This window comes from Spermophilus citellus, assembly GCF_964194105.1.
Source record: "Spermophilus citellus genome assembly, chromosome: 9".
Classification (NCBI taxonomy): Eukaryota; Metazoa; Chordata; class Mammalia; order Rodentia; family Sciuridae; genus Spermophilus; species Spermophilus citellus.
The window spans coordinates 8,607,040-8,633,539 of NC_138191.1; the positions used below are offsets into that span (position 1 = coordinate 8,607,040).

Below are 26,500 nucleotides of genomic sequence, written 5' to 3' on the forward strand. Positions count from 1 at the left end.
GGGCAGCCAGGCCTCCTGCACCTCAGCAATCAGTATGGTTCCTGGACCTGTGGCATCAGCATCACCTGGAAGTTTGTTACAAATGGAGAATTCTAGAATCCACCCAGCCTCACGGAGCCAGGATCTGCAATTTCATAAGATCCTCAGGTATTCCGGAGGCACATTAAAGTCTGAGAAACCCTCTTTCTTGATAAGCCAAATTCCTCACCCCAGCTGCTTCCCTTTTATTTCTTGCTCAGAGGAAACAGAAGTACCTCCTGAATTTTCTCGGGAGCATGCTAGAGCTGGATCAGATGCCAGTTTGATTATCCATAGTTTCTTCTTCAGTCATTCAGTCAAATAGTAATTTGCATATATTCCAATATGCATTATAGCAGTGTCCTTGGGCATCCTGGGCTTGATTTTATGGCCTTACTTCTGGAAGATTGGGGAAGACCTGGGAACCGGAGTGCAAAGTCCACTCACTTAGATGAATAGATGTTGGCACAGGTGCAGGAGAGGAGTTAGTCTCAAGTCAGCTGCCCTTGGAGATTCAGACAGGTTGAAAAGCATGAAGTGCAGTCCCACTAGAAGGACATCCACATGGCGTCCATCATCCTTGGGGCGTGTCCTTCCCATCTGGCAGGCTACTGAGTAGTCCCAGGAGGCTGATAGCAATTGAGAAGTGTACCCACGAGGGCAGGACCTCCCTGCCGGAATTGAGGACTGTCAGGACCCCCCTCCCGAGCTGACACTCACTAAGGAAGCCTGGAGATGCAATGGGCCCCAAGTTGGGAGCAACTTATCACTAGATTAAAAAAGGAGCCACGAGGGCAACGCTGTAACCTAGGAAATAAGTGGGAATCCAGCAGGACTCTGGGCTCAGTGCAGACAGAGAGCATTTGACACAAAAGCTGCTGGATGTGGCCTGGGGTGGCTTCAATCTTCCCATTTCAATGCTCCTTCTTCCCCACGGAGAACACTGGGATTCAGAGGCTGAGACAGCAGTTGGGGAGATGTGTGGACTCATCTGTGAGGAGCTGGAGAGGCCAGCTGGTGGGGCCCGGAGGCTGGGGTGCATGCCTTCTTCACCTTGGCGTAGATGACAGAGGAGTCCTAGGAGGAAGGAACACTTAGGTGGGGGCCAGAGCTGTTGGGCCCCCAGGCGAGGCAACACAGGTCAGGAGACTCACCGTCTGATTGCTGAGGCTGTGTGCAGAGGCCGCTGTGGAAAGAAGGGGAGTGCTCAGCTGTGGAGGCCCACTCAGAGCTGTTCCTGTGCCCTGTGCTATAAGGCCAGTCCTTTCTGCCCTAGGACCTCTTCTGTCCAGCAACTGCCCATTCTGTCCTCAGCCTTGGAGCGCTGACCAGCCCCCTCCTCAGCACCACCTCACACTTTGCTCCCCACTCTGAGCTTCCAGAAGCTCTCAAAAGAAGGGCTTCACCTTTGACCTTGGTAGTCCCTTGACCCTGGAGTCATGTTACATATGATGGAGCATTGTCTGAAGCAGGCTTTAGAGAGAAGATTCCGAGTCCTGTCTCCCTGGGATGGAGCCCTGGTTCTGCCTTGCCACCCCGGTGGTCTGGGGCTAGTCACTCAACTTCTCCTGCCTCAGTTGTCACGTCTAGATGATGGGAATCGGCATGTCATCTGCCTCTGGGCTTATGGCAGAGATGTGTGCATCTATATGATACAGGCACATACTGTGCACCTGGTTTTAGATGGATAATTTCTATCATCTGTCATGTGCTGAGCAGTTTCTGTGTGCCAGGTACAGTTCTGAGTGCTCTAAAGAAAATAAACTCGGGGCTGGGGTTGTGGCTCAGTGGTAGAGTGCTCTCCTAGCACGCATGAAGCACTGGGGTCGATCCTCAGCACCACATAAAAAGGAATTAAAGATATTGTATCCACCTACAACTAAAAAAAATAAATATTGAAAAAAAAAGAAAAACTCTCTATCATATGCAAGTATACTACAGTTATGTCTTTCTATATCTATATATGCTACAGGTACAGTTCTAAGGGATATCTAAGATATTTATACATATGATAAATATATATTTATAGATATTTATTTGTATCCTAGTTCTAAGGAAATATATAGCTGAGATCTTAGATATAAATATATATCTTAGATCATATATATGTATCTCTCTCTAAGATCTCTTTCTATATATACACAATTTGTATTTACACCCCTTTAGATCCCTGTTCTAAGGGATTGATCTATCTACCAACCAATCTATCAATCATCAATCTATATCTTAAATATATGTTAGAGCATTTGTATACACACACACACACACACATATGTATCTTAGATGTATCTTAGATCTACAATGATGGGATTGGTATCCTTAGAAAATGAGACACAAGAAAGATGGTCTCTCCATCATGAGAGGATATAGCAAGAAAGCTCTTGTTTGCAAACCAGGAAGAGGAAGAGGGGAATCTGACCATGTTGGGAACTGTGAGCCATAAATGCTTATTTTGTAGGCCAACCAGTCTATAGTATTCTTATAGGAGCCCAAAATACGACAGCAGAGAATAATAGTCCTGCTCCATTTTATAAACAAACGGCTTTACAGAGGGGTTCAGTGACAACCCAAGGTGATGGTTTTATACGGAGTTAGGTTGTACTGAGGCCATCAGTTGAGGACAGAGAAAGCAGTACCATATGATGGGCTTGGGCTAACCCCAAACAGTGTAGGCACAAGTTGAGAAGCCCCAGTGAACTAGGCTGGGGGGCAGCTGGCTCTGTGTCTGGCTGGCCCAGACCTTCTGGGGAGGAGGAGATGGAGCAGTAGGCTGTCGACGTTGAAGGTTGGCCAGAACAGGTGCTTCCTCTGGTCTTACCTGAATTTCTGCTTTCCTTCTGGAGGCACGACACTTGGGTGTAAACCACGTCTTCTCCTCTAGAATTTACTTAGAGAGAAGTTGAAGTGTCAGAGGACAGGAAGGAGCTTGCCTCTTATCTGAGCCCTGTCCTCCTCCCCAGCCTGTTTATTGTTCGAAAGGACGAAACCTTCTGGGTCTGTGGGCTGTCCCTCCTCACCTCCGGTCCCAGCTCTTTCCCACACCGACCCTGCAGCCCAGCCCAAACGGCGTGTCCCTGGTCCTCACTGTTCATGTACACCGGCTGCAGCTCTATCCATCCTGGCACATTGTGGTAGGTGGGGTCCTGGGGGTTGGAGTCTGAAGAGCGCCTGTGAGACACAGGAACACTGGTATTTCCCAGGGGCCTGACACAGTGGCTATGGTGATCCCTCTCAGTGAGTTTTTACCCCAGATGGGCAGTCAAGCCTGGAATCATATTCGTGACTACGAATCATGAGGGATTCATACTATATGTTTTTTCCAGACTTTACGGCCACCAGGTATGTAACAGGCACTGTACTTGGAGCAATAGAAAGTTAGTTCTATTTTATCTCCATTCTACAGGTAAAAAAATAATGGAGGTTTTACAAGGTGAAGTGACTGACCATGACCATGTGACCAGAAAGGGGAAAAACCAAAATTCAAACCAGGCTCCAGAACCTCTACTTTCACAGAGATCAGAATCAGAAAAGGTCTTAGGAACTCTGGATGGTTTAGATACTACTCCCACTGCTACCAGGGGCTTGCCCAGGGATAGTGTTGAGCCACGGTGTGGCTACTGAAGTCAGCCTGAAAGATCCAAGACAGTGGCCCTGGCAGAATGACTTCACTGGGTGACCAAGTTATGTGGCTCTATCTTCTTGGCTGTCATCACAACAGGTCTTGATTATGTTGGCCAATTCCAGAGCTTTCCAGGTTAATTAAGCTAAGTCATCTCAAGACATGGATGGACTCAGGGGTCATAGTGGTCACTCAGACAAACAAGCCAAGAGCTAGGTGTGATTGTATAAGGATGTGAGCTGAGAAACAAAAAGAAATGGATACTTGATGTGAGAAGAAGGCCTATACAGTTAAAGTGGTGGATGGGAAGGTCCTGGGAATTGCCTTGAGGTATCCCAACAGAAGTGGCGACGTGAAGCAGGTACCACCCATCTCAGCATCATACAACAGAAATTGGGCTCTTGGTGATAATCAGGTTCGATTCCATTTATACCCCATGGGAATTTCATTAACTACATGGAAACACAGCCCATGTCTTACCTGGAGGGGTCAGAGGTGGTCCGCCCCCCTGTGAAAGAAAGCACAGAGGTATTTGATTTAGGAAAAGAGGACCTTCTTAGGGGGCCCAGTCGCAGGAGACTTACATAGAAATCACCAGGCATTGCTGTCAATAAAGTCTGAATCCTTCCCAAGGGAGGTGATATATGGGGCCCAAACTACTAAACAACTGACCCTGGCCTCCAAAGGAGTATGGTTATAATGTGAAATAGGAGTCCACAAACTGTAGACCTTTAACCTGGAGTTTTTAAAGAGTGATCTTTAAAAATGGCAGGCAGTGTAATAGCTGCAAGCAGGAAAATAGACTTTATCATCTATAAACATACTGTGCATTTAAAAAAAATCAACAAGTTACCAACTCCTATTTGGCTTCTGTTTTTCACTTCTGTTTCTCAGAGTTGATGTCCTCCTCTTCCCATCACTTAGGGGTCTTTGTAGAAACCGAGGGAGGCATGTTGCAATTTTGGGGGGTTGGATAAGCTGCATGTCACCCAGGCTTGCTCCACTAATATGGCTCTTTCAGCAGTTTCAGATTAGGTAAAGAGGACTTTGGGGGACCCAGTGGGAAAGGTGAAGAGGGATTGTGGGGTAGAAGGAGAGGGATTGCGCAGAGAAAGAAGAGGACGTTTTGAAAGCCTGGGGTACGGTCACACTGTCGGCATGAGGTTGAAGGAAGACAGAGGAGGTATGGGCTCCAGCAGAGATGAGCCAGGAGCTTCTTACCTGCTTTCCTTGAAAGCCAATGGTAGAAGAGCAGTGCGCCAGCAGCAAGGACCACCGTCCCCAGCAGCCCCCCAGTGACTCCTGGGGCCACAGGACCATTTTGGCTCTCCGTTAGCCCTGACGGGGAGACCCCATGAGTGAGCCCAAGACAGAGGCTTGTGGCCTTCAGCTGCTCTGACCCCTGAAGCTGGTGCGTGGCCTGAGAGACAGGACGAGCCTAGAGGCCCAGAATCCCTGAGGCCAAGCGGGTGTTGGTGCGGCACAGGACATGGTTCCTGGCTTTGTGAGGCAGTGCGTTACCATGATTGAGACAGGGCTGAGGGTCAGGATGGACAGTGGCCAGTGAGAGAAGAGCCAGCAGGTAAACCCTGAATTCGATGATGCTCTTTGTCCCTGCCCCCACCACAAGTGCCATCACTGGAGACACATTTGGAAATAGATCAGTTTATAGAGAGCTCCCAGCTTAGTGTCCCTGGGACGCACCCTCTTGGTAAAGCCCATGAGAATGACCAGAGGGTCCTTGGAGGAAATTTTTGGCTCACACCCGTGCCCTGGGCAAAAGAAACTTACCTGGGATGAAAAGTGCCACCGCCTCACTGCGCTGGGCCCCCAGGCTATTGTCGGCCTTGCAGGAGTAGTTTCCAGAATGTTCTGCAGTCAGGGAGAGGTTGAAGGATGCTCCTCCCCCAGAGGGCGCGGAGCTGTTCCCCAGGGTGACGTCCTCGTGATAAAACTGGTACAGGATCGGGGGAGAGCCCCTCAGGGCCTCGCAGTGAAGCTCCACCACGTCCCCCACCTCAGCCTGGGCCCTGGGAGCCCTGAGGGTGAGCACAGGGCGGGACACTGGAACTGAGACAAAACAAAATGTCCATGGCAAAAGAAAAGTGTTATAAACAAAAAAAAGTCAGAGCTCAGACTCTGAAAATGGATTAAAACAAACCATAGTTAATGACTTTGATGCATAAATACCTTTTCATGTACAGTAATATTCAACAGAAAATGTAGAAAGTGATGAAAACTTCAAATAGTCAGTAAATATAAAAAGACTTTTACCTTCATTATTAATACATTACATGTATGCAAGTAAAAACAACCTGAATACAATACAATTCCTTTTCCTTCTCACCCGATTGGCACAGCCCAAATGGATGGATAATACCTACAAGGTAAACAGGCACCTTGTTATTGACTAGGTGAGAAAGAAAATTCAAGACACTTCTTTGACAATTTGAAAATATCTACCAAATTTAAAACACTTTGAAAGCTTGGCCCAGCAAAACTACATCTAGGACCATCTCCTTTAGGGATACTGACATAATGTAGATCAAAATGGTTTGTATAAGGATTTCTACAATAGCTAAATATCAGAAATGACCCAGTGGACCAAGTAATGCAATAACGAAAGATAGCTAAGATGCATAGGTGTATTTTTAAGTGAAAAATGGAAGTTGGGTAACTATATGTGTAATATGATCCTACTTGGGTAAACAAATTCTGTGCCTCAATGTTCATAGAATATTTATGGAAAATACTCATGAAACAGTTAACAGGTAGTTATGTATAGGAAGAGAAGTTAGAAAGAGACCTTTGTGTTCACTTATACATTGCTGTTGGAACTACAAATTGGTACCACCACTCCAGAAAAAGTATGAAGATTCCTTAGGAAACTTGGGATGGAACCACTATTTGACCCAGTTATCCCACTCTTGGGTTTATATCCAAAGGACTTAAAGTCAGCATACTATAGCGATGCTGCCACACCAATGTTTACAGCAGCTCAATTCAGAATAGCCAGGCTATGGAACCAACCTAGGTTCCCTATAACAGATGAATGGATTAAAAAAACAAGTGGTATATATACACAATGGAATATTACTCAGTCATAAAGAAGAATGAAATTATGGCATATGGTAAATAGATGGAACTGGAGAATATTATGCTAAGTGAAATAAGCTGGTCCCCCCTCTCCAAAAAAAAAAAAAAAGACAGAATGTTTTCTCTGATATATGGATGCTAAGTCACAACAAGGAAGGGGAAGATTAGAAGTTCCTTGGACAGACAAAGGGGAATGAAGGGAAGGGAGGCGAGATGGGAATGGAAAAGACAATAGGATGAATCAGACTTTATCTGATTAAGTTATACTAATTCTATGTACGTATAATATGCCAAAATACACTCTACTACCATGTATATCTAGAAAGAACAAATAAATTTAAAAAGAAAGAAAGAAAGAAAGAAAGAAGTAGACCTTTGCAACGTTGGTCCTTTTGTAATACTGGATTTTTTTAACATTCAGATAAAATTTCATGATATGGATCTTGAAACTAGGACACACGTCACAGAGAAGAGAAACTGCCTCCCGATCTGCTCCTTTGGGTGGTTGCTGTTCTCCGTGACTTGGGTCCTAGCTCTGGAACTCAGACACAATATATCCAGGATGTTCAGGAAACTCTTTAGCTAGGTTGATAATAGCAGCAGAATAACAGATATTTGTGCCGGGGAATCATAGGAGCAAGGGGAGAAGGATGATCAACAGTCCCAGTTCAGAGGAAAACTGTCTGAGGCAGGTGCTACTGGGACAGGAGGTCATAGAGCAGAGAGCAAATGAACTGGCTGAACGGGAGAAACCACACCTCAAATCAGCTCACCTCCCGGTGACTTAGAGATCACTGCACTGGCTACCTCCAGTAGAGACTGGATCCTGAGCTAGCAGTCCCGAATTATCCTGTTTATTTAACTTTGTCTCTCCTCCTCAAGATACTTAGTGATTCAGCCAAGAAAGACCAAGAGTGTAGACCTATGTGTGGCTTTACCTGACTCTGGGGGTAATCGTACACCATAGCATAGTCTCCCGTTCCTGGGACGTATCCCGGAGGTAGGGACAACCCTCTTCTCCTTTTGCATGAATCTTCTAGGAAACTTTTGTGTCTTTATGTTCTATATTCCCTGTCCAGGAAATTATGGGAAATGATGACACGATTTCCATCTAGCCGGATTTCCCACTTTACGGGTGAGGAAACTGAGGTCAGTATAGGAAAGATGCTTGGTAAAGGTCATATAGGCAGTTAATCTTTAAAGCCAAGTCTGGAACATTCATCGTAACAGCCCTAAGCAGACTTTTTCTTTACCCTAGGTCTCCCTAAACAAGGTTTTAAAGGTCATCGCCAAACAGATTAAAAGCTCAAAAGAAGCAGTTTTCCTTTGGTTATTACACTTAATGGCGAGGGGTGAAAGGACAGCTTAGAGAAGACAAATTTAATTGATGGGGGCGATTTTTATCCCATGTCACCCTGTTGTCCCCTCCTCTGCCCCTGTCACCTGTGCCCTTCCTTTAAGGACCCAAAGGCTGAGAGGCTGTGCTAATGTGAGCAGAGGATTTTAATATGGAATATGGATAAAATTTCTATGCCTGGGAATGAAGTGAACTCATGAGTAGAAGCTTCTTGGAAGTCAAGGAGACAAGAACCCAGGCAAGGAAGGGTCTAATATTTGGGGGGGAGCAGAGAAACCCATCCTCAGAATTCTTGGGCATTTCCTTCGTATCATAATTTCAGGTCAGGATGGGGTCTGTGTTGTAAAAATGTCTTCTCAGGATTTTCAGAGAGAGCTTTAATCACACTGAAGGAGAACTGTGCTGTTGGGAAGGTCGGGCTTCTGGAAACTCTACCTCAGGACGGACCTCAGATGTTCAAACAGGGGCTCTGCAGGCGGGAAGAGGCTGGGAAGGCAACCAGAAAGGGGCCCGAGGTGCCAGGGACCAAAAGGGAGTTCTCCTTCAAAGAAGAGCCTGACAGTTACAAGAAACAGCCCCCTAGGAGACATCTCGCCTGGGAGACACCCTGCAGCCATCCATCTCCCTGAGACATCCTGTGGCCCTCTGTCTTCCTGAAACATCCTGTGCTATGTCACCTGGTGAAGACTTCCAGCAACTGCCCATAAGAGAGCTCCCCCATCCCCAGCCCATAAATACCCCTGTGTGAACAATAAAAGTTTGCAGCTTGATCAGAACTTTTGTCTCGCTATCACCCTTCGTGTCCCATGTCCCTTCATTCCTCCCCATCTAGGTTCGCTGCCCACGTTGATGTGTCCTGCCGGACGGGACACGGAGGAACGCTGCACCTTCATATGGTGCTGTTGGAAGGGAAGGCACCGGCAGGTCTGGCTTGTGCTGCTGGTGGGCACAGCCGGCTCACCTGTGACGATGACAGTCACCAATTCACTGCGCTGGATCTCCAGGTCATTCTCAGCCTCACAGGAGTAGTTTCCAGAATGTTTCTCCATCAAGGAGAGGTTGAAGGAGGCTCCTCCGCCAGAGGGGGCCACTGTGCTCCACAGGGTGACATCCTCATGATAAAACTTGTACAGGATCGGAGGAGAGCCGCTCAGGGCCTCACAGTGAAGTTCCATCATTTCGCCCATCACAGGCTGGACGCTGGCATCCCTGAGGGTGAGGACAGGGCGGGACACTGGAACTGAGGGAGGAAAAACAGCCATCAGCTCTTTCTGATTGAATATATTCTTCCACACTAAAGACATTTAGTGAAAGTGATTTTCTTATTTTTTAATGACCTTGAGACACGAATGAGAGCTCATCCTTCACACATTCTCAGAACCTTATTCAGACCTCAGGAAACACTGACATGTGTGCAGTTCTTACCTGTGGTTTGGAGCACTGAGATGTACAAACCCAACCATATTTGAGGAATCTGAAAACAGATGAAATTGAAACCTGTGCATCTGATAAGCATGAAGTGGGGAAGGAGAAACGACTCCAACAGAAAACGAAGGAGAGGAGAGAGCTGTTGCATATATAACCAGGGATGGAATTGAGTCTGGGCTACATTAGAAACAGGACTCACAAGAGGATGGGCATTGCAGTGTATTTGCTCATTTTTATATTTAATTATTCAGAAATTACTGAATACAGGATATCCATAAGTTCCACAATGGCTGTATCTAATGGATATTCAATGGTGAGAAAGACATAGACCCTGCTCTCAGAGCTTCCATTGCAGGGGAAATGGTAGGCAGAAACTGAACAAAACAGAAATTTAGAGTCAAAGCATTGATAATTGAGACCAAAGATCAGGTGCTAAGAAAGGATGAATACTGGGACTGGATCTAGCACAGTTGAGTCAGGGGAAGGTTCTCATGGCTTTTAAAATTAACCATGGAAAGAGGGAGGAAAGAGGAAAGAGGAAAGATGAAGCAGGTAGACAGTATGTGCAAAGGTCCTGGGTTGGGAAGAAGGTGGGCATAGGTGGGAGTCGCACTGAGGGAAGGCTGGAGAGCCAGGCAGGGCTTCCCAGGCCATGCTGAGGATTTTGATCCTTCTTCACTAAGCAATGGTATGAGAATTCTGATCTGGTTATGCAAAATGGACTGTAGTGGGGGCAGAAGTGAAATTGAGGGGTAGTTAAATGTCATTGAAGTATTTGAAATGATGAAGGCTCTTACTAGGATGGGGGCAAGAGAGATAGAGAGGATTCAAGGAACACCCCTCAGTTTCTGCCTTGTGGATTTGGATGAAGGAGGTGTGATGAGCAGTGGATGGAGCAGGATCAAGCAATGGTGTTTCTAGATGTGAGAGAAATGGAGCAAGTCAAATGCCCACGGAAGGAGCCTATGAGGAGAGATGCTGAGAGTCATGAGTGAGAAAGGGATAGTTGGTTTCATGAAGGTTCTGAGGATGCATGAGAGGATGGAATGTAGAAATCAAATGGAAATGTTCACTGACACCGGGAGAAGAATCCCCTGCTCCATGCCTGAGGGAAAGGGGGCATAGTTACTGACTGGTGGAGAGATAGACAAATACTCAATTTGATGGTAGGAGTCAGAGGTGTTCTTGGCAGATGGATGAGGGAGGGAGAAGGAGAGTGATTGAACTGGGAGTTCTGTTGAGGTCTGAGGACAGTAGTGACAGAGGAGTTGCTGGAAGGGCAGGAGGTCACGGTGAGTAGTAAGTGCTTAAAATGGTCTTTTAGGGTTGGAGGCCTGTGTTTATGTGGGGTGGATGATGGACGTGGGAAAAGGACAGGCCAAGGTGTTGGTCATGGACACAGACATGTGGTCATTAGAGTCATGGAAGGATGGTGGGATGTAAATGGCCAAGGGATCAAAATACATGGAGGTCTTTGGTGATCTTTGTGATACAACCTGGTAGCTGAGTCTTTTCTCAAATTTAGTGATGGTGAAGCAATGGGTGGAGGTGGATCAGTGAGATGTGCCCAGATGCTCAGCTCATGACAGTGGGACTTGGTGATATTGCTGAATGGAAAGGGGCATGTAAAAAAGCAAGAGTGGGAAAGTTGGGAAATTTCCTAGCAGGTGTCTTGGATGGGAGCCAAAGTTTTTCTGGCAGAAAACAGGAGAAGCTAGGGAGAAATATGTGAGGTTTTATTACAATGGCTGCAGATCATTGCTAGTAAGAAAAGTACAGCTAGAGAAAGGAAGGTACAGCTAGAGAAAGGAAAGTACAGTGAGAGAAAGGAAAGTACAGCTGGAGAAAGGAAGGTACAGTGAGAGAAAGGAAGGTACACCTGGAGAAAGGAAAGTACAGATACAGAAAGGAAAGGACAGCTGGAGAAGGAAAGTACAGCTGGAGAAAGGAAGGTACAGTGAGAAAGGAAGGTGCACACTCCTCCACCTGTAGAATCCAGGCACACCTGCTCTCCATGTGGCTGTGCAGGCAGCAGGCCTGCCATGACAGCCCCCAGGGGGTGCTTCTGTGGAAACTGAGCTCCAGTCTCGCCTACTGGGGCTGGTGGGGCAATGGTCTGTCCCTTCTGCTGCTGTTAGTGGGAAAGGCCAACTTACTTTTGACAGTGAGTGTCATTGTGTCACTGCGTTGTGTCTGAGCACTATTTCTGGCTTCACAGAAGTAGTTTCCAGAATGTTCTGGAGTCACAGAGAGACTGAGGGATGCTCCTCCTGTAGAATGGGCCTTTCTGCTCCCCAGGGTGACATCCTCATGATAAAACGTGTATGTGATTGGGAGGGAGCCTCTCAGGGCCTCGCAATGAAGCTCCATCATTTCGCCCACCACAGGCTGGACGCTGGCATCCTTGAGGGTGAGGACAGGGCGGGAAACTGGAACTGAGGGAGGAAAAATAGCCATCAGCTCTTTCTGATTGAATATATTCTTACACACTAAAGGCATTTCAAACAGGAGAGTGATTTTCTTGTTTTTTAATGACTTTATGACACAAATGAGAGCTCATCCTTCACACATTCTCAGAACCTTATTCAGACCTCAGGAAACACTGACATGTGTGCAGTTCTTACCTGTGGTTTGGAGCACTGAGATGTACAAACCCAAGCATATTTGAGGGATCTGAAGGGATGAAATTGAAACCTGTGCATCTGATAAGTCAAAGGATGAAGGGGGGAAGGAGAAACCAGCTCAACAGAAAGTGAAGGAGAGGAGAGAGCTGTTGCATATATAACCAGGGATGGAATTGAGTCTGGGCTACATTAGAAACAGGACTCACAAGAGGATGGGCATTGCAGTGTATTTGCTCATTTTTATATTTAATTATTCAGAAATTACTGAATACAGGATATCCATAAGTTCCACAATGGCTGTATCTAATGGATATTCAATGATGAGAAAGACACAGACCCTGCTCTCAGAGCTTCCATTGCAGGGGAAATGGTAGGCAGAAACTGAACAAAACAGAAATTTAGAGCCAAAGCATTGATAATTGACACCAAAGATCAGGTGCTAAGAAAGGTTTAATACTGGGACTGGATCTAGCACAGATGAGTCAGGGGAAGCTTCTCATGGCTTTTAAAATTAACCATGGGAAGAGGGAGGAAAGAGGAAAGAGGAAAGATGAAGCAGGTAGACAGTATGTGCAAAGGTCCTGGGTTGGGAAGAAGGTGGGCATAGGTGGGAGTAGCACTGAGGGAAGGCTGGAGAGCCAGGCAGGGCTTCCCAGGCCATGCTGAGGATTTTGATCCTTCTTCACTAAGCAATGGTATGAGAATTCTGATCTGGTTATGCAAAAAGGACAGTAGTGGGGGCAGAAGTGAAATTGAGGGGTAGTTAAATGTCATTGAATGACGAAGGCTCTGACTAGGATGGTGGCAAGAGAGATAGAGAGGATTCAAGGAACACCCTCAGTTTCTGCCTTGTGGATTTGGATGAAGGAGGTGTGATGAGCAGTGGATGGAGCAGGATCAAGCAATGGTGTTTCTAGATGTGAGAGAAATGGAGCAAGTCAAATGCCCACGGAAGGAGCCTATGAGGAGAGATGCTGAGAGTCATGAGTGAGAAAGGGATAGTTGGTTTCATGAAGGTTCTGAGGATGCATGAGAGGATGGAATGTAGAGATCAAACGGAAATGTTCACTGACACCGGGAGAAGAATCCCCTGCTCCATGCCTGAGGGAAAGGGGACATAGTTACTGACTGGTGGAGAGATAGACAAATACTCAATTTGATGGTAGGAGTCAGAGGTGTTCTTGGCAGATGGATGAGGGAGGGAGTAGGAGAGTGATTGAACTGGGAGTTCTGTTGAGGTCTGAGGACAGTAGTGACAGAAGGAGTTGCTGGAAGGGCAGGAGGTCACAGTGAGTAGTTTGTGCTTAAAATGGTCTTTTAGGGTTAGAGGCCTGTGTATATGTGGGGTGGATGATGGTTGTGGGAAAAGCACAGGCCACGGTGTTGGTCATGGACATAGACATGTGATCATTAGAGTCATAAAATGATGGTGGCATGAATATGGTTAAGAGATCTAAGTACGTGGAGGTCTTTGGTGATCTTTGTGATACAACCTGGTAGCTGAGTCTTTTCTCAAATTTAGCTATGGTGAAGCAATGGGTGGAGTTGGATCAAGTGAGATGTGCTCAGGTGGTCAGCTCCAGACAAGTGGGACTTGTGACATTGCTGAATGGATTGGGGCATGTAAAACAGGAAAAGTAAGAAAATTGGGAAATTTCCTAGCAAGGGTCCTGGATGAGAGCCAGGTTACTTTGGCAGAACACAAGAAAAGCTAGGGAGAAATTTGTGGGTTTTCATAACAATGGCTTCAGAGCACTGCTAGTATGAAAAAGTACAGCTAGAGAAAGAAAGGTAGAGCTGGAGAAAGGAAAGTACAGCTGGAGAAAGGACAGTACAGATAGAGAAAGGAGAATACAGGTAGAGAAAGGAGAGTATAGCTGGAGAAAGTAAAGTACAGCTAGAGAAAGGAAGGTACAGTGAGAAAGGAAGGCACACTCCTCCACCTGTAGAATCCAGGCACACCTGCTCTCCATGTGGCTGTGCAGGCAGCAGGCCTGCCATGACAGCCCCCAGGGGGTGCTTCTGTGGAAACTGAGCTCCAGTCTCACCTACTGGGGCTGGTGGGGCAATGGTCTGTCCCTTCTGCTGCTGTTAGTGGGAAAGGCCAACTTACTTTTGACAGTGAGTGTCATTGTGTCACTGCGTTGTGTCTGAGCACTATTTCTGGCTTCACAGAAGTAGTTTCCAGAATGTTCTGGAGTCACAGAGAGACTGAGGGATGCTCCTCCTGTAGAATGGGCCTTTCTGCTCCCCAGGGTGACATCCTCATGATAAAACGTGTATGTGATTGGGAGGGAGCCTCTCAGGGCCTCGCAGTGAAGCTCCATCACGTCCCCCACCACAGGCTGGACGCTGGCATCCTTGAGGGTGAGGACAGGGCGGGACAATGAAACTGGGGGAGGAAGAACAGCCATTAGCCTTTCTGATTGAATATATTCTTACACACTAAAGAAATTTCAAACAGGAGAGTGATTTTCTTGTTTTCTAATGACCTTGAGACACAAATGAGAGCTCATCCTTCACACATTCTCAGAACCTTATTCAGACCTCAGGAAACACTGACATGTGTGCAGTTCTTACCTGTGGTTTGGAGCACTGAGATGTACAAACCCAAGCATATTTGAGGGATCTGAAGGGATGAAATTGAAACCTGTGCATCTGATAAGTCAAATGATGAAGGGGGTAAGGAGAAACCAGCTCAACGGAAAGTGAAGGAGAGGAGAGAGCTGTTGCATATATAACCAGGGATGGAATTGAGTCTGGGCTACATTAGAAACAGGACTCACAAGAGGATGGGCATTGCAGTGTATTTGCTCATTTTTATATTTAATTATTCAGAAATTACTGAATACAGGATATCCATAAGTTCCACAATGGCTGTATCTAATGGATATTCAATGATGAGAAAGACACAGACCCTGCTCTCAGAGCTTCCATTGCAGGGGAAATGGTAGGCAGAAACTGAACAAAACAGAAATTTAGAGTCAAAGCATTGATAATTGAGACCAAAGATCAGGTGCTAAGAAAGGATGAATACTGGGACTGGATCTAGCACAGATGAGTCAGGGGAAGCTTCTCATGGCTTTTAAAATTAACCATGGGAAGAGGGAGGAAAGAGGAAAGAGGAAAGATGAAGCAGGTAGACAGTATGTGCAAAGGTCCTGGGTTGGGAAGAAGGTGGGCATAGGTGGGAGTAGCACTGAGGGAAGGCTGGAGAGCCAGGCAGGGCTTCCCAGGCCATGCTGAGGATTTTGATCCTTCTTCACTAAGCAATGGTATGAGAATTCTGATCTGGTTATGCAAAATGGACTGTAGTGGGGGCAGAAGTGAAATTGAGGATTAGCTAAATGTCATTGAATGACGAAGGCTCTGAGTAGGATGGTGGCAATAGAGATAGAGAGGATTCAAGGAACACCCTCAGTTTCTGCCTTGTGGATTTGGATGAAGGAGGTGTCATGAGCAGTGGATGGAGCAGGATCAAGCAATGGTGTTTCTAGATGTGAGAGAAATGGAGCAAGTCAAATGCCCACTGAAGGAGCCTATGAGGAGAGATGCTGAGAGTCATGAGTGAGAAAGGGATAGTTGGTTTCATGAAGGTTCTGAGGATGCATGAGAGGATGGAATGTAGAGATCAAATGGAAATGTTCACTGACACCGGGAGAAGAATCCCCTGCTCCATGCCTGAGGGAAAGGGGGCATAGTTACTGACTGGTGGAGAGATAGACAAATACTCAATTTGATGGTAGGAGTCAGAGGTGTTCTTGGCAGATGGATGAGGGAGGGAGAAGGAGAGTGATTGAACTGGGAGTTCTGTTGAGGTCCGAGGACAGTAGTGACAGAAGGAGTTGCTGGAAGGGCAGGAGGTCATGGTGAGTAGTAAGTGTTAAAATGGTCTTTTAGGGTTGGAGGCCTGTGTATATGTGAGGTGGATGATGGATGTGGGAAAAGGACAGGCCAAGGTGTTGGTCATGGACATAGACATGTGATCATTAGAGTCATAAAATGATGGTGGGATGGAAATGTTTAAGGGATCTAAGAACATGGATGTCTTTAGTGATCTTTGTGATACAGCCCGGTAGCTGAGTCTTTTCTCAGATTTAGCTATGGTGAAGCAATGGGTGGAGGTGGATCAGTGAGATGTGACCAGATGCTCAGCTCATGACAGTGGGACTTGGTGATATTGCTGAATGGAAAGGGGCATGTAAAAAAGCAAGAGTAGGAAAGTTGGGAAATTTCCTAGCAGGGGTCTTGGATGGGACCCAGGTTGCTCTGGCAGAGGTGCAGGAGAAGCAAGGGAGAAATTTGTGGGTTTTCATAACAATGGCTTCAGAGCACTGCTAGTAAGAAAAAGTACAGCTAGATTAAGAAAAGTATAGCTGGAGAAAATAAAGTACAGCTGGGGCAAGGAAAGTACAGATAGAGAAAGGAGAGTACAGCTGGAGAAAAAAAAGTACAACTGGAGAAAGTAAAGTACACCTGGAGAAAGTAAAGTACAGCTGGAGAAAGGAAGGTACAGCTAGAGAATAAAAGTACAGCTGGAGAAAGGGAAGAACACCTATAGCAAGTATAGTAGTGCTTCAGAAATAATTCTTCAACTAGAAAAAGGAAAGAACAGCTCGGGTAAGGAAAGTACAGCTAGAGAAAGGGAAGTAGAGGTGGAGAAAGGAAAGTATAGCTAGAGATAGAAAGGTACAGCTGGAGAAATCAAAGAACAGCTGGAGAAAGGAAAGTCCAGCTGGGAAAGGAAGGTGCACACTCCTCCACCTGTAGAATCCAGGCACACCTGCTCTCCATGTGGCTGTGAGGCAGCAGGCCTGCCATGACAGCCCCCAGTCTCGCCTACATGGTCTGGTGGGCTATGGTCTGCTGCTTCTGCTGCTGTTAGTGGGAAAGGTCAACTTACTGACAGTGAGTGTCATTGTGTCACTGTGTTGGGTCTGAGCACGATTTCTGGCTTCACAGAAGTAGTTTCCAGAATGTTGTGCAGTCACAGAGAGACTGAAAGACACTCCTCCTCTAGTGTGGGCCACTCTTCTCCCCAGGGTGATATCGTCATGGTAAAATGTGTATGTGATTGGGAGGAAGCCGCTCAGGGCCTCGCAGTGAAGCTCCATCACGTCCCCCACCACAGGCTGTGACATGGGAGCTCTGCGTGTGAGGACAGGGCGGGACAATGGAACTGAGGAGAGAAAACATGTTAGCTGACATTAGTGTCTTCTTAAAAAAAATTTCAAGCAGTTCCCCATTAAAATAATGTTAAATTCATAGAATTATATAAAATAAATAAGAAACATTCTATCGTTTATCTTATTTTTATTTTTCAGAGATTTCCTCAGTTGCGTATGTGTTAATAACTTTCTAAGCCGTTTCTATGTACAAATATACTTACATCAACACATAAATACAGTGAAAACCACAGGCAGGGGATCACAATACACACTCTTCCACAACCTGCTTTCTGCCTTAGCATCCTACCCTGAGCCTCTTTCTGTGGTATTTACCAACGATCTGCACCATTCACTTAAAAGAACCAAGTTTACATATATGTATATATTTTTTAAGAATTTTTTTAAAGGTGGACACATATCTTTACTTATTTTATTTATTTATTTTTTATGTGGTGCTGAGAATCAAACCTAGTACCTCACAAGTGCAAGGCAAGTACTCTACTGCTGAGCTATAACCCCAGCCTCAAGGTATATTTCTTTATATACATTAAAGTGCAACTCTTACGTATGTACAATTTTGTACAGATATTACCTACTTTACAAACCTCAGAATATTCCATTGTGTTTATTTACTATAATATACTTAAGCAATTCTTTCTGAATGAATGTTTAGTCATAATTTTAAAATGTTTGTGTAGTACTGCATTAAATGATCCTGTAGATATATCATTATATATTTGTGCATACATTAGGATAAATTCTTAGAAGTAGAATTTCTTGGAGGAGGTATATGAACAGTTCAAATAATGATAAATTATTCTTTAAAACGTTGGACCAATTAACACCTGCACTAGGGGCAAATAAGTATCTGTTTCCTCATACCTTTTTCAGTTAGGTTTATATTTATTATTTATTCTCTTTTTCTAGTCACTCCACTTGAATAATTCACTCATTCTCTCCTGTGTGACTCTACAGGTTGCTAGTTGGTTTTCCATGTAACTTTACTAACCCATTAATGAATTTCTAAAAATACTCAGAAATGATTTATAAAATGGAAATTTTGAAATTTGTTATTAATTTTATAAAACGTTTTCCATTTTAACTGACATACAGTAATTGTGCATATTTATGGGTACAGTGTGACATTTTGATATTGTATACAATGTATAATGATCAGATCAGGGCAATTGGTATGTTTGTCGCCTTAGATGATTATTTGTTTGGAAGCAACATTAATTTTTTAAAAAAAATTGTCAAGTCAATTCTTTTTTGTTGCCCATTATGAAATAATAGTGATCACAAGAAAATAATTGTTATTTTACTTCCTCTCCTGCTTCTGACCAGATGATTTTTCTTCATTACACATATATTTTTTAAATTTTCAGTGTTTGTAATGGTTTTCTTTCTTTTAATGGATTTTTTAGTTGTAGATGAACACAATACCTTTATCTTATTTATTTATTTTTATGTGGTGCTGAGTTTTGCCCAGTGCCTCACACGTGCTAGGCGAGCGCTCTACCACCGAGTTACAGCCCCAACCCTGGTTTTCTATTCATAACCATAGTTTTCACAATTGGTTGGCCACTGTTTCTGTATCGAAATATGTGGTTTTCAACTTTCTTGGTACAATATTCTCACCTGAATATGTGTTAAAAAATATTGTTTCTCAAGTCTTACTTGAGAAATTCTGAATTTAATATTTTTGGAGAGGAGCTTAATGAGAGGTATTTTTGCCAAGTTCCCAGGTGATTCTCATGTGGAGCCAGGGTTGGGAAACTCTGATCTACTAGGTTCAGTCTGTATTTTCATATCACGTTTCCCTCATTATATGTCCTTTATGTTGATTCACATCTTGAGGGGCTGGATTTTCTCAAGAAGTAATTTTTTTTTCAAGAATGGTTAAAGGGCACTAAATTCCCTGAGTTTCTGCATTTTTTGACAGTGACTTTTCAGTTTGATATAAAATTCTCCGTTCTCATGCCTCTCCTCGAGGCACAAGTCTGGACACCACACTTCTCTCTTTGGCATCGACTATTGTGCAAAGTCAAGGACCCACTGGATATTTTTCTTTCTGAGATGACTGCTCATTTTTTCCAAAAACCCTCTCTCTTGCTCCACCCCGCTTCCTTTCCCCTCTGCTTCTCCTCTCTCTCTCTCTTTCACACACACGTGCGAGCGCACACACACATGTGCGAGCGCACACACACACTTTAATTCTGAAGTTCAAAACCTTAATTGAGATAATCTTATGTACATGCTAATGTTTTCTTCATTTGGGGAAATTTTCAAATTACATCTTTGAGTTGTGTTTTTCTCTTCAGTTTGGTTTTCTAATCTGTTTTTGAAATCTGTTATTTATTTTTAAAAATGTTTTTAAAATGTTTTTCCACTAGAAGCATTTAATTATCCAAACATGGGGTATCTATTGTCTGATTTCCATATTATATTTTTGCCTCTTTTTCTGTTTTGCATTCTGTATTGTTTTCTCATAATGATTCTTCATTCAATTAACATTTTTTAGGGGTATCTCTTCTATTCTTATTGCCTTACATTTGGATTTTATTTCTAAAACATCTTTGTAATTTTCTTTGTTTCTCCCGAGTTCTGCTGAATGGTTTTCTTATCTCTTCTTATTATTTTATCGTCTTATCATCTCTTCTTTGACCTCTTTAATTTATTTTTTGAACTTTTTTTGAGTCCATATTTTCTCTAATTATATTGAGACTATCTAGAAGAATTTGAGAGTTTTTTTCCCTGTTTTCTGTAGCAATTCTTCTTCATAAAAGTACTATGTCATCTTCTTTTCTCCTTATAATTTTTAAAATTTTAATTGACATAGTAATCATATCTATATTTGGGGCATAGTGTGCTATTTTGATACATGTATACGGTCAGGATCATTAGTTAATCCATTACCTCAAACATTCATTATTTCTTTGTGTTAGGAACATTAAAATCTTCTCTGCTAATTATTTTGAAGTAGACAATTAGTTGTTGTCAATCATAGGTACCCTCCCAATGTGCTATAGAACATTAGAAATATCCCCCCTTTCCAAGTGCACCCCTATTAACCATCTTCTCCCCCAACCACTTCCCAGCCTCTGATAAACACTATTCTATTCTTGCACAAGAATAGAAGAGTTCCAAATGCCCAGTGTCACACACTGTTAGGCTCAGGGAGGTAGGGAAGACCTATACCATGAGGTCCTGTACTCTTAGAGCTTATATCCCATTGACATTGAGGGAGACAGACAAGGAACAGGAAGTAGAGAGGATTTAGATATTGCTAAGTGTGAGGACATAATAAAACATTATAATGGGTTAGTGGATGCATTAAGGCTGGGGGCTCTGGTTTTGGAATCGTCATATTCTTTCCTTTCACATCCAGTCCTCTGCAGACCTACTGTGAGAGCTGTAACTGCTTGAGACTTCTTTGGAGAAATTATGGTGTTGCCCAATATTTGCCCGCATGGCGGTGCTTGCAGCTGAACTACGTGTGTTAGGGAGAAACAGGTGAAGCATCTGTGCATCAAGTGAAGAAAAATTGGCTCAGAAGACGGAGGGCACAAAGTGATGATTTGTGAAAAGAAATGTGTTGGGTAAAAGCTGGGGGGGGGGTCTCTGAGCTGTCATGGGGTCAGGTTGAGCCAGGGATGGATAAGCTCTGAGGCCTAGGTTTGCTGAGAGTCGAGAAGGGTGTTAGGCTGATTGTGATAGGAAGCAGGAAGGTTCCCGCAGACTTGTGAAGGGGCCTGAGAGAGAGGGCCCTGACCGGGGATGGTCTTAGCAGGAACTCAGGGCTTACCCAAGACGGAGAGACTCACAGCCTCACTGTGCTGAGGGCCGAATCCGTTATCAGCAGTGCAGTAGTAGTTCCCAGAATGCTTTGTGGTCAGAGAGACGCCCAAGGATGCTCTTCCTGTAGAGGGGGTTGAGCTGCTCCCCAGGGAGACAGACTCATGATAAAACGTGTACAGGATCGGAGGAGAACCTCTCTGGACTTCACAGTGAAGTGTCAACCAGGTTCCTTCAAGGAGCCAGTTCTTAGCAGGGCTGAGGGTGAGGACAGGCCGAGACACAGCGGCTGAGGGAGAGAAAATGAGTCAACCGTTACTTCTGCCTCTTCCCTGTAATTCCCATCTGTGGCCAGAGAAAATGGCCAGACTCTAGTCTCTCCTGGCCCTCAGGGTGGTCCAGCAACCTCCCAGGCTTCTCTCCCCATCCCTCCCCATCCTCCATCTGGTCTGCTCCCGTCTATTCCTTCTCGGTCAGACCCCTGTCTCTTCCCTCCTGCCCCCCTTACCAGGTGACCTGTCCCCCTTTTGCAGAGATGAAGCCCTTGGGGAAGAAGTCGCTTATCTTGCTGCCACCAGACTCACATCCTTACCCCCAGCAGCTCTTGGCTTCTCCCCTCTGCTCTGTGACCTTGGAAGAGTTATTCCTTGGGTCAATCCAAATAACAGAGAGAGATTCTCTAGAGATGAAGTGTATGGGAGACCAGCAGAGCACAGCAAGGGGATACACAGGCATGAAAACTAGGAACCTATCCAAGGAGGCTGAGGCAAAGGGGAGTTTTTAGGGGTGAAAGGAGGAGAATTACACAAGATGGTTCTGAAACAGTAATCCTTGACTATACAAATGAATAATAAGGGTGGTGTCTGTCCAAGATAAAATAGTTGTTGGGCAAATGCTCACACAAAAATATTTTTTTGTGCAAGGGTACTGTGATCTTTATGCAAGGCTGTGTTTCTGGAGTCATTTTATGAATAGTTGTTGTTATCAGGCGGGCATGCATGAGTTCCCCCTCCTCATAACTTCCTGGCTTAGTTTGTTTTGCCTAGGACTTGACGAAAGTGACTCCATTTTGATTCTGACTGCCCAAGGTGGGTTCTCCTGTTTCTTGACCCTATGCACACCTGTCTCTATCCTAGATATAAATTCTCTGCCTGTATCGGCTTTCTCCAAACCTCATTTGGAGTTGTTTAATCTTGTTGGACCCTCTTCATGTTAGAAAAACAACAAAACAATATAATAGCAACCTTGCTTGCACTTAGTGTTTTCTCTCTCTTCTTTCCTGTGGACAGGCTTCTAGAAGAGATGACCTACATTTACTGGCTTTCTGCTGTACCTCAAACTCATTTCTTGTTTATTACCACTGGTGTTTATGCCAAATCTACTAAAGTTGAGGTTTCCTGTTTATGAATATAACAATAATGATGCTATTCATAATAACAAAAGATACTTGCTATTATGACAGTAGAGTTCTTTTAACTATAGATCTGGCATATATGTGTCTCTGTCATGTGTAATATGTAGATATTTACATGTGTGAAGACATTAACCATCAAAACCATTCCCTGAGGTAAGCACTGTAGCTGTTCCTATTTTACAGATGAGGAAACTGAGGCTCAACGAGGTTGTCATACAGGTAATAAGTGGTGAGGCAACAGTCAAACCCTGGTACTCCAGTTATAGCCTCTGTTCTACCAAATAGGACTCTGTGGCTAAATGCAGAGCCTGAGACTGGATTCTTGTCTTCCATCACCTCCAGCTTGGCCTCATCTGAATTGGCCCACTATCTTTTGCTTAAAGCAGGATCTTGGTTTAGTGTCTGTGTGAACCCTCTCCTAGCATCTCGTCCCTCAGCTGGGGCCCTTTTGGTGTCCTTTCTCCTCAGCTGAGACCGGCCTGGGGATTCTGCTCAACAGTACCTTCTCTTCTTGGCTTCTTACATCTGCTCCCCGTTGGTCCCCAAACTGGCTGTTCTACCATCCATTCTTCATCCTACAGCTGCGGTGATTTTGCCCAGCACTAAAACTCCTCCTGCATCCCAGGTCACCCTTTTGCATAAAGCCCACAGGCTTTCCTAGTGTGTGGGGCCAGGCGGGCCCAGCTGCCCTCCCTTCCTCATCCTCGCTCCCAGTCTTCACTCCATCCTGTGGCTAATGGGTCTGACCTCCTGCTGGCTCCCTGAGTATTGGTTCTTTAGCACATGCCTTTGCCTGGAACACAGCCTCTCACTTCTCCTCCCGCCCTCCCTTTCTTTTCCTGAAATGTTCTCTTTCATCTTAGGGTCTCAACTCACATAGAAGGGGTTTTCAAGTTGCCATAGTTCTCCTAAGAAAATGCCTCTCGTCTCCGAAGTCAGATTGGTGGGCCTTGCAGGTTTGCTTCTGCCACCTCCAGGTATTTCTGTCCCTCAGGTTGACGTTTGTCCTAGGACTCATCTGCAACTGCTATTAGACCCCAAGATGCGTCCACGTGGCACAGTCTGATGTATCCTTAGATATCAGTGCAACACACCCACAGGCAATATGAGGTGAACATATGGGCCACCACAGAGCACTTCAAACATCTCTAAACACCTTTGATAATGATATCACTGTCTCCAGTTTCCTGGTCTCTGAATGTCAAGGACACAGACTCTTTATCTCTGCCATGTGAAATCTCTCTGCAGGGTTCCCTGGTCCTTTCTTTCATAACTTGCACATCTACTGTGAGAGGGACTGGATTCTGCCTTCTCTTCCAGAATGGGTCTGTTGAATTAGAGGAGGTCAAACCGAGGCTGATTCCAGATTTCACCAAAAGTGGACTCTCTGCTATCAGTACAGTCCCAAAATCACACTGTCTCCCTAAAAATGGGGCCTGGAATTTTGTCATGTGGATGGCACAAAACTGACATTCAAGTCTTAATAGGGTCCATTTGAATTATATGAGAACTACCTTTAAGAGCCTTCAGGTCATTCGACCAAAAAAACCAAGGTCACGCTGTCTCCTGACCTGTGTCCAGCCCCTCCCTTGACTCTGCCTCCTCATACCACTGCCTAACCAACTCTTAAAAATGCTCCAACAAGAGGGACATTTTGAATAACAGGGATCCTGCCTATATCTTATGCTGCTTGATACACTGTTTGAAAAAATGTCTGATAGTAAACTAACAAGAGATACTTCTGGGCTCTGGAAACTGATTTTAGAACAACTGTCTGATTTTCCTCCCTGAGGATCCACAGGACAAGTAGAAAGAAAGGGAGAATTGGGGGTTCTTCCTGGTTAGGGGCCAGGAGAGAGAAAGCTGTGTGACATCCAGAGGTGTGATGTCACCCAGGCTGCACAAGCAGCAGCGGGGATGGCTGGTTTGGAGAGGGGAGTGGAGAGTACATCGGCTTTTCCCAAGGAAAAAGCAGAGGACACTGGGAAGTGGGAGCACATTTGTGGAGGGGTCAGAGAGAGGGGGGGGTGAATGGAGGAAACTACGGCTTACTGACGACCGACAGGCTCACAGCCTCACTGCGCTGGGGACCATATCCGTTATCAGCAGTGCAGTAGTAGTTCCCAGAATGCTTTGTGGTCAGAGAGATGCCCAAGGATGCTCTTCCTGTAGAGGGGGTTGAGCTTCTCCCCAGGGAGACAGACTCATGATAAAACTTGTACAGGATCGGAGGAGAACCTCTCTGGACTTCACAGTGAAGTGTCAACCAGGTTCCCTCACGAACTTGATTGTTAGAAGGGCTGAGGGTGAGGACAGGCCGAGACACAGCGGCTGAGGGAGAGAAAATGAGTCAACTGTTACTTCTGCCTCTTCCCTGTAATTCCCATCTGTGGCCAGAGAAAATGGCCAGACTCTAGTCTCTCCTGGCCCTCAGGGTGGTCCAGCAACCTCCCAGGCTTCTCTCCCCATCCCTCCCCATCCTCCATCTGGTCTGCTCCCGTCTATTCCTTCTCGGTCAGACCCCTGCCTCTTCCCTCCTGCCCCCTTTGTCAGGTGACCTGTCCCCCTTTTGCAGAGGAGATGATGTCCTTGGGGGCACTTCATTAGGGTTGGGCTCAGGGCTTTGCCTGTGGCCATTCTCTGACCATCTCTGTTTACATGTGTGCAGGGAGGGTCCCTGAAGATCCGTAAGTCAAGGGCCTTGTCAAGAGACGTGGCCCTAGATCAGTCCTGACTCTAACATCCTAATTGTTCTGCTTTTCATTCTTCAGAGGCACTGAACGTTGCTTAAACTGCAAAGGGATTGGTAAATTTGAAGGGTGCAGACATATTCCTCATCACTGAACGTTTTCTTTAATCTCTATGTCTGAGAGTTTCCAAAACTTCCCATGGCCCACAGCCCTTTCTGTCCTTAGCTCTTTCCTCCTAGACTCTGACTAACTCCTGGAAGGCTTCTCAGAGCATTGGATGTCAATGTCCCACCCGACTGCCTGTGGTCTGCACAGAGGCCCCCTGTGTGCAGTTTGGTAATCCATTCCTTGGAAGACACTCAGCAGCACTCACCTTTCCATGGCTTGATGGTGACCGGCCTGCTGGTAAAACTTTTGTGACTACTGTTGACTTTACAGTAATAGTCCCCAGCGTCACTGTCTTTCACCATGGAGATCTTGAATTCTGCTTCTGAGGATGTGTGAATCTTTGTTTCCTTCCCCAGCTTGACTTTATACCAGGAGAACCTGATGGGCCCCGGGAGCCTGTCTACTGAGCAGATGAGCGTCAACTTCTTCCCTTCAAACACTGGTCCTAAGGCTGGGTCAGTGCGAATTTGGACCTTGACAGTAACTCCTAAGTAAATTAAAAATGTATATACGTGAGCCTCATAGCAGTGGGGTGCTCGTGGACAGAGGAGAGTCACAGGCTGGAAATGGCAGAATCCGCTGATTCCCTATATGAGGTTAGCCTGGAGTGGAGTTACCTTGTCCTGGGGAACAGAGAGACGGTGGGAGAGGCTGTGGTCCCTGCTTGGCTAGGGAGGACCTCTACTTCCTAATGTTCTTGTGGAGAGTTCAGCCTAGGAATAGAGTTAGCCCCATCTTCTATCCTGCTCTCATGTCCACCCACACCTTGATAGAACATGGTCAGTCATCCCAGAGGTGATATCTGCTGCCAAAACAACCGAGTAAAATGACCAGGGTGTGCAGGGGGCAGGGAGAGTTGGCATCAAAGGAGATTGCCCTGGGGATTCAGTGACAGCAACAGCTGATTGGAAAGGAACACTGTTGACATGTTTAGTAGGTTTGCCCTTGAGCACACCCTTCTTAACCTGTCTAGCATGTGACACATGAGGTCAAAGGACTGGGGGCCAGGACAGTCCCGTCCAGTAGGCTCATCTGTGATGGGCTTTCGGTAGTGATGTCGGCTGAGGGCAGTGCTTTTTGAGTTATCCTCAGGGCTTTAAGAACAAAGGAAGATCATTAAACT

At 45.3% G+C, this 26,500-nt stretch overlaps 1 protein-coding gene across 1 annotated transcript in view; it reads right to left on the reverse strand.

Annotated features, from left to right (window-relative positions):
• Positions 1 to 852: 852 nt before the first annotated feature.
• The window catches only part of FCRL5 (Fc receptor like 5), a 33,268-nt gene continuing 7,620 nt past the window's right edge, over positions 853 to 26,500 (reverse strand). Inside the window, exons 6-19 of the mRNA XM_081308846.1 lie at positions 25,583 to 25,864; positions 24,572 to 24,850; positions 21,116 to 21,394; positions 17,046 to 17,321; positions 14,256 to 14,534; positions 11,675 to 11,953; positions 9,052 to 9,330; positions 5,429 to 5,707; positions 4,859 to 4,975; positions 4,118 to 4,145; positions 3,104 to 3,186; positions 2,837 to 2,905; positions 1,173 to 1,204; positions 853 to 1,095 (exon numbers count right to left, since the gene is read on the reverse strand). Coding sequence (XP_081164972.1) covers positions 1,006 to 1,095; positions 1,173 to 1,204; positions 2,837 to 2,905; positions 3,104 to 3,186; positions 4,118 to 4,145; positions 4,859 to 4,975; positions 5,429 to 5,707; positions 9,052 to 9,330; positions 11,675 to 11,953; positions 14,256 to 14,534; positions 17,046 to 17,321; positions 21,116 to 21,394; positions 24,572 to 24,850; positions 25,583 to 25,864 — 2,651 coding nt within the window. The 3' untranslated portion in view covers positions 853 to 1,005. The remainder of the gene's footprint in view (positions 1,096 to 1,172; positions 1,205 to 2,836; positions 2,906 to 3,103; positions 3,187 to 4,117; positions 4,146 to 4,858; positions 4,976 to 5,428; positions 5,708 to 9,051; positions 9,331 to 11,674; positions 11,954 to 14,255; positions 14,535 to 17,045; positions 17,322 to 21,115; positions 21,395 to 24,571; positions 24,851 to 25,582; positions 25,865 to 26,500) is intronic.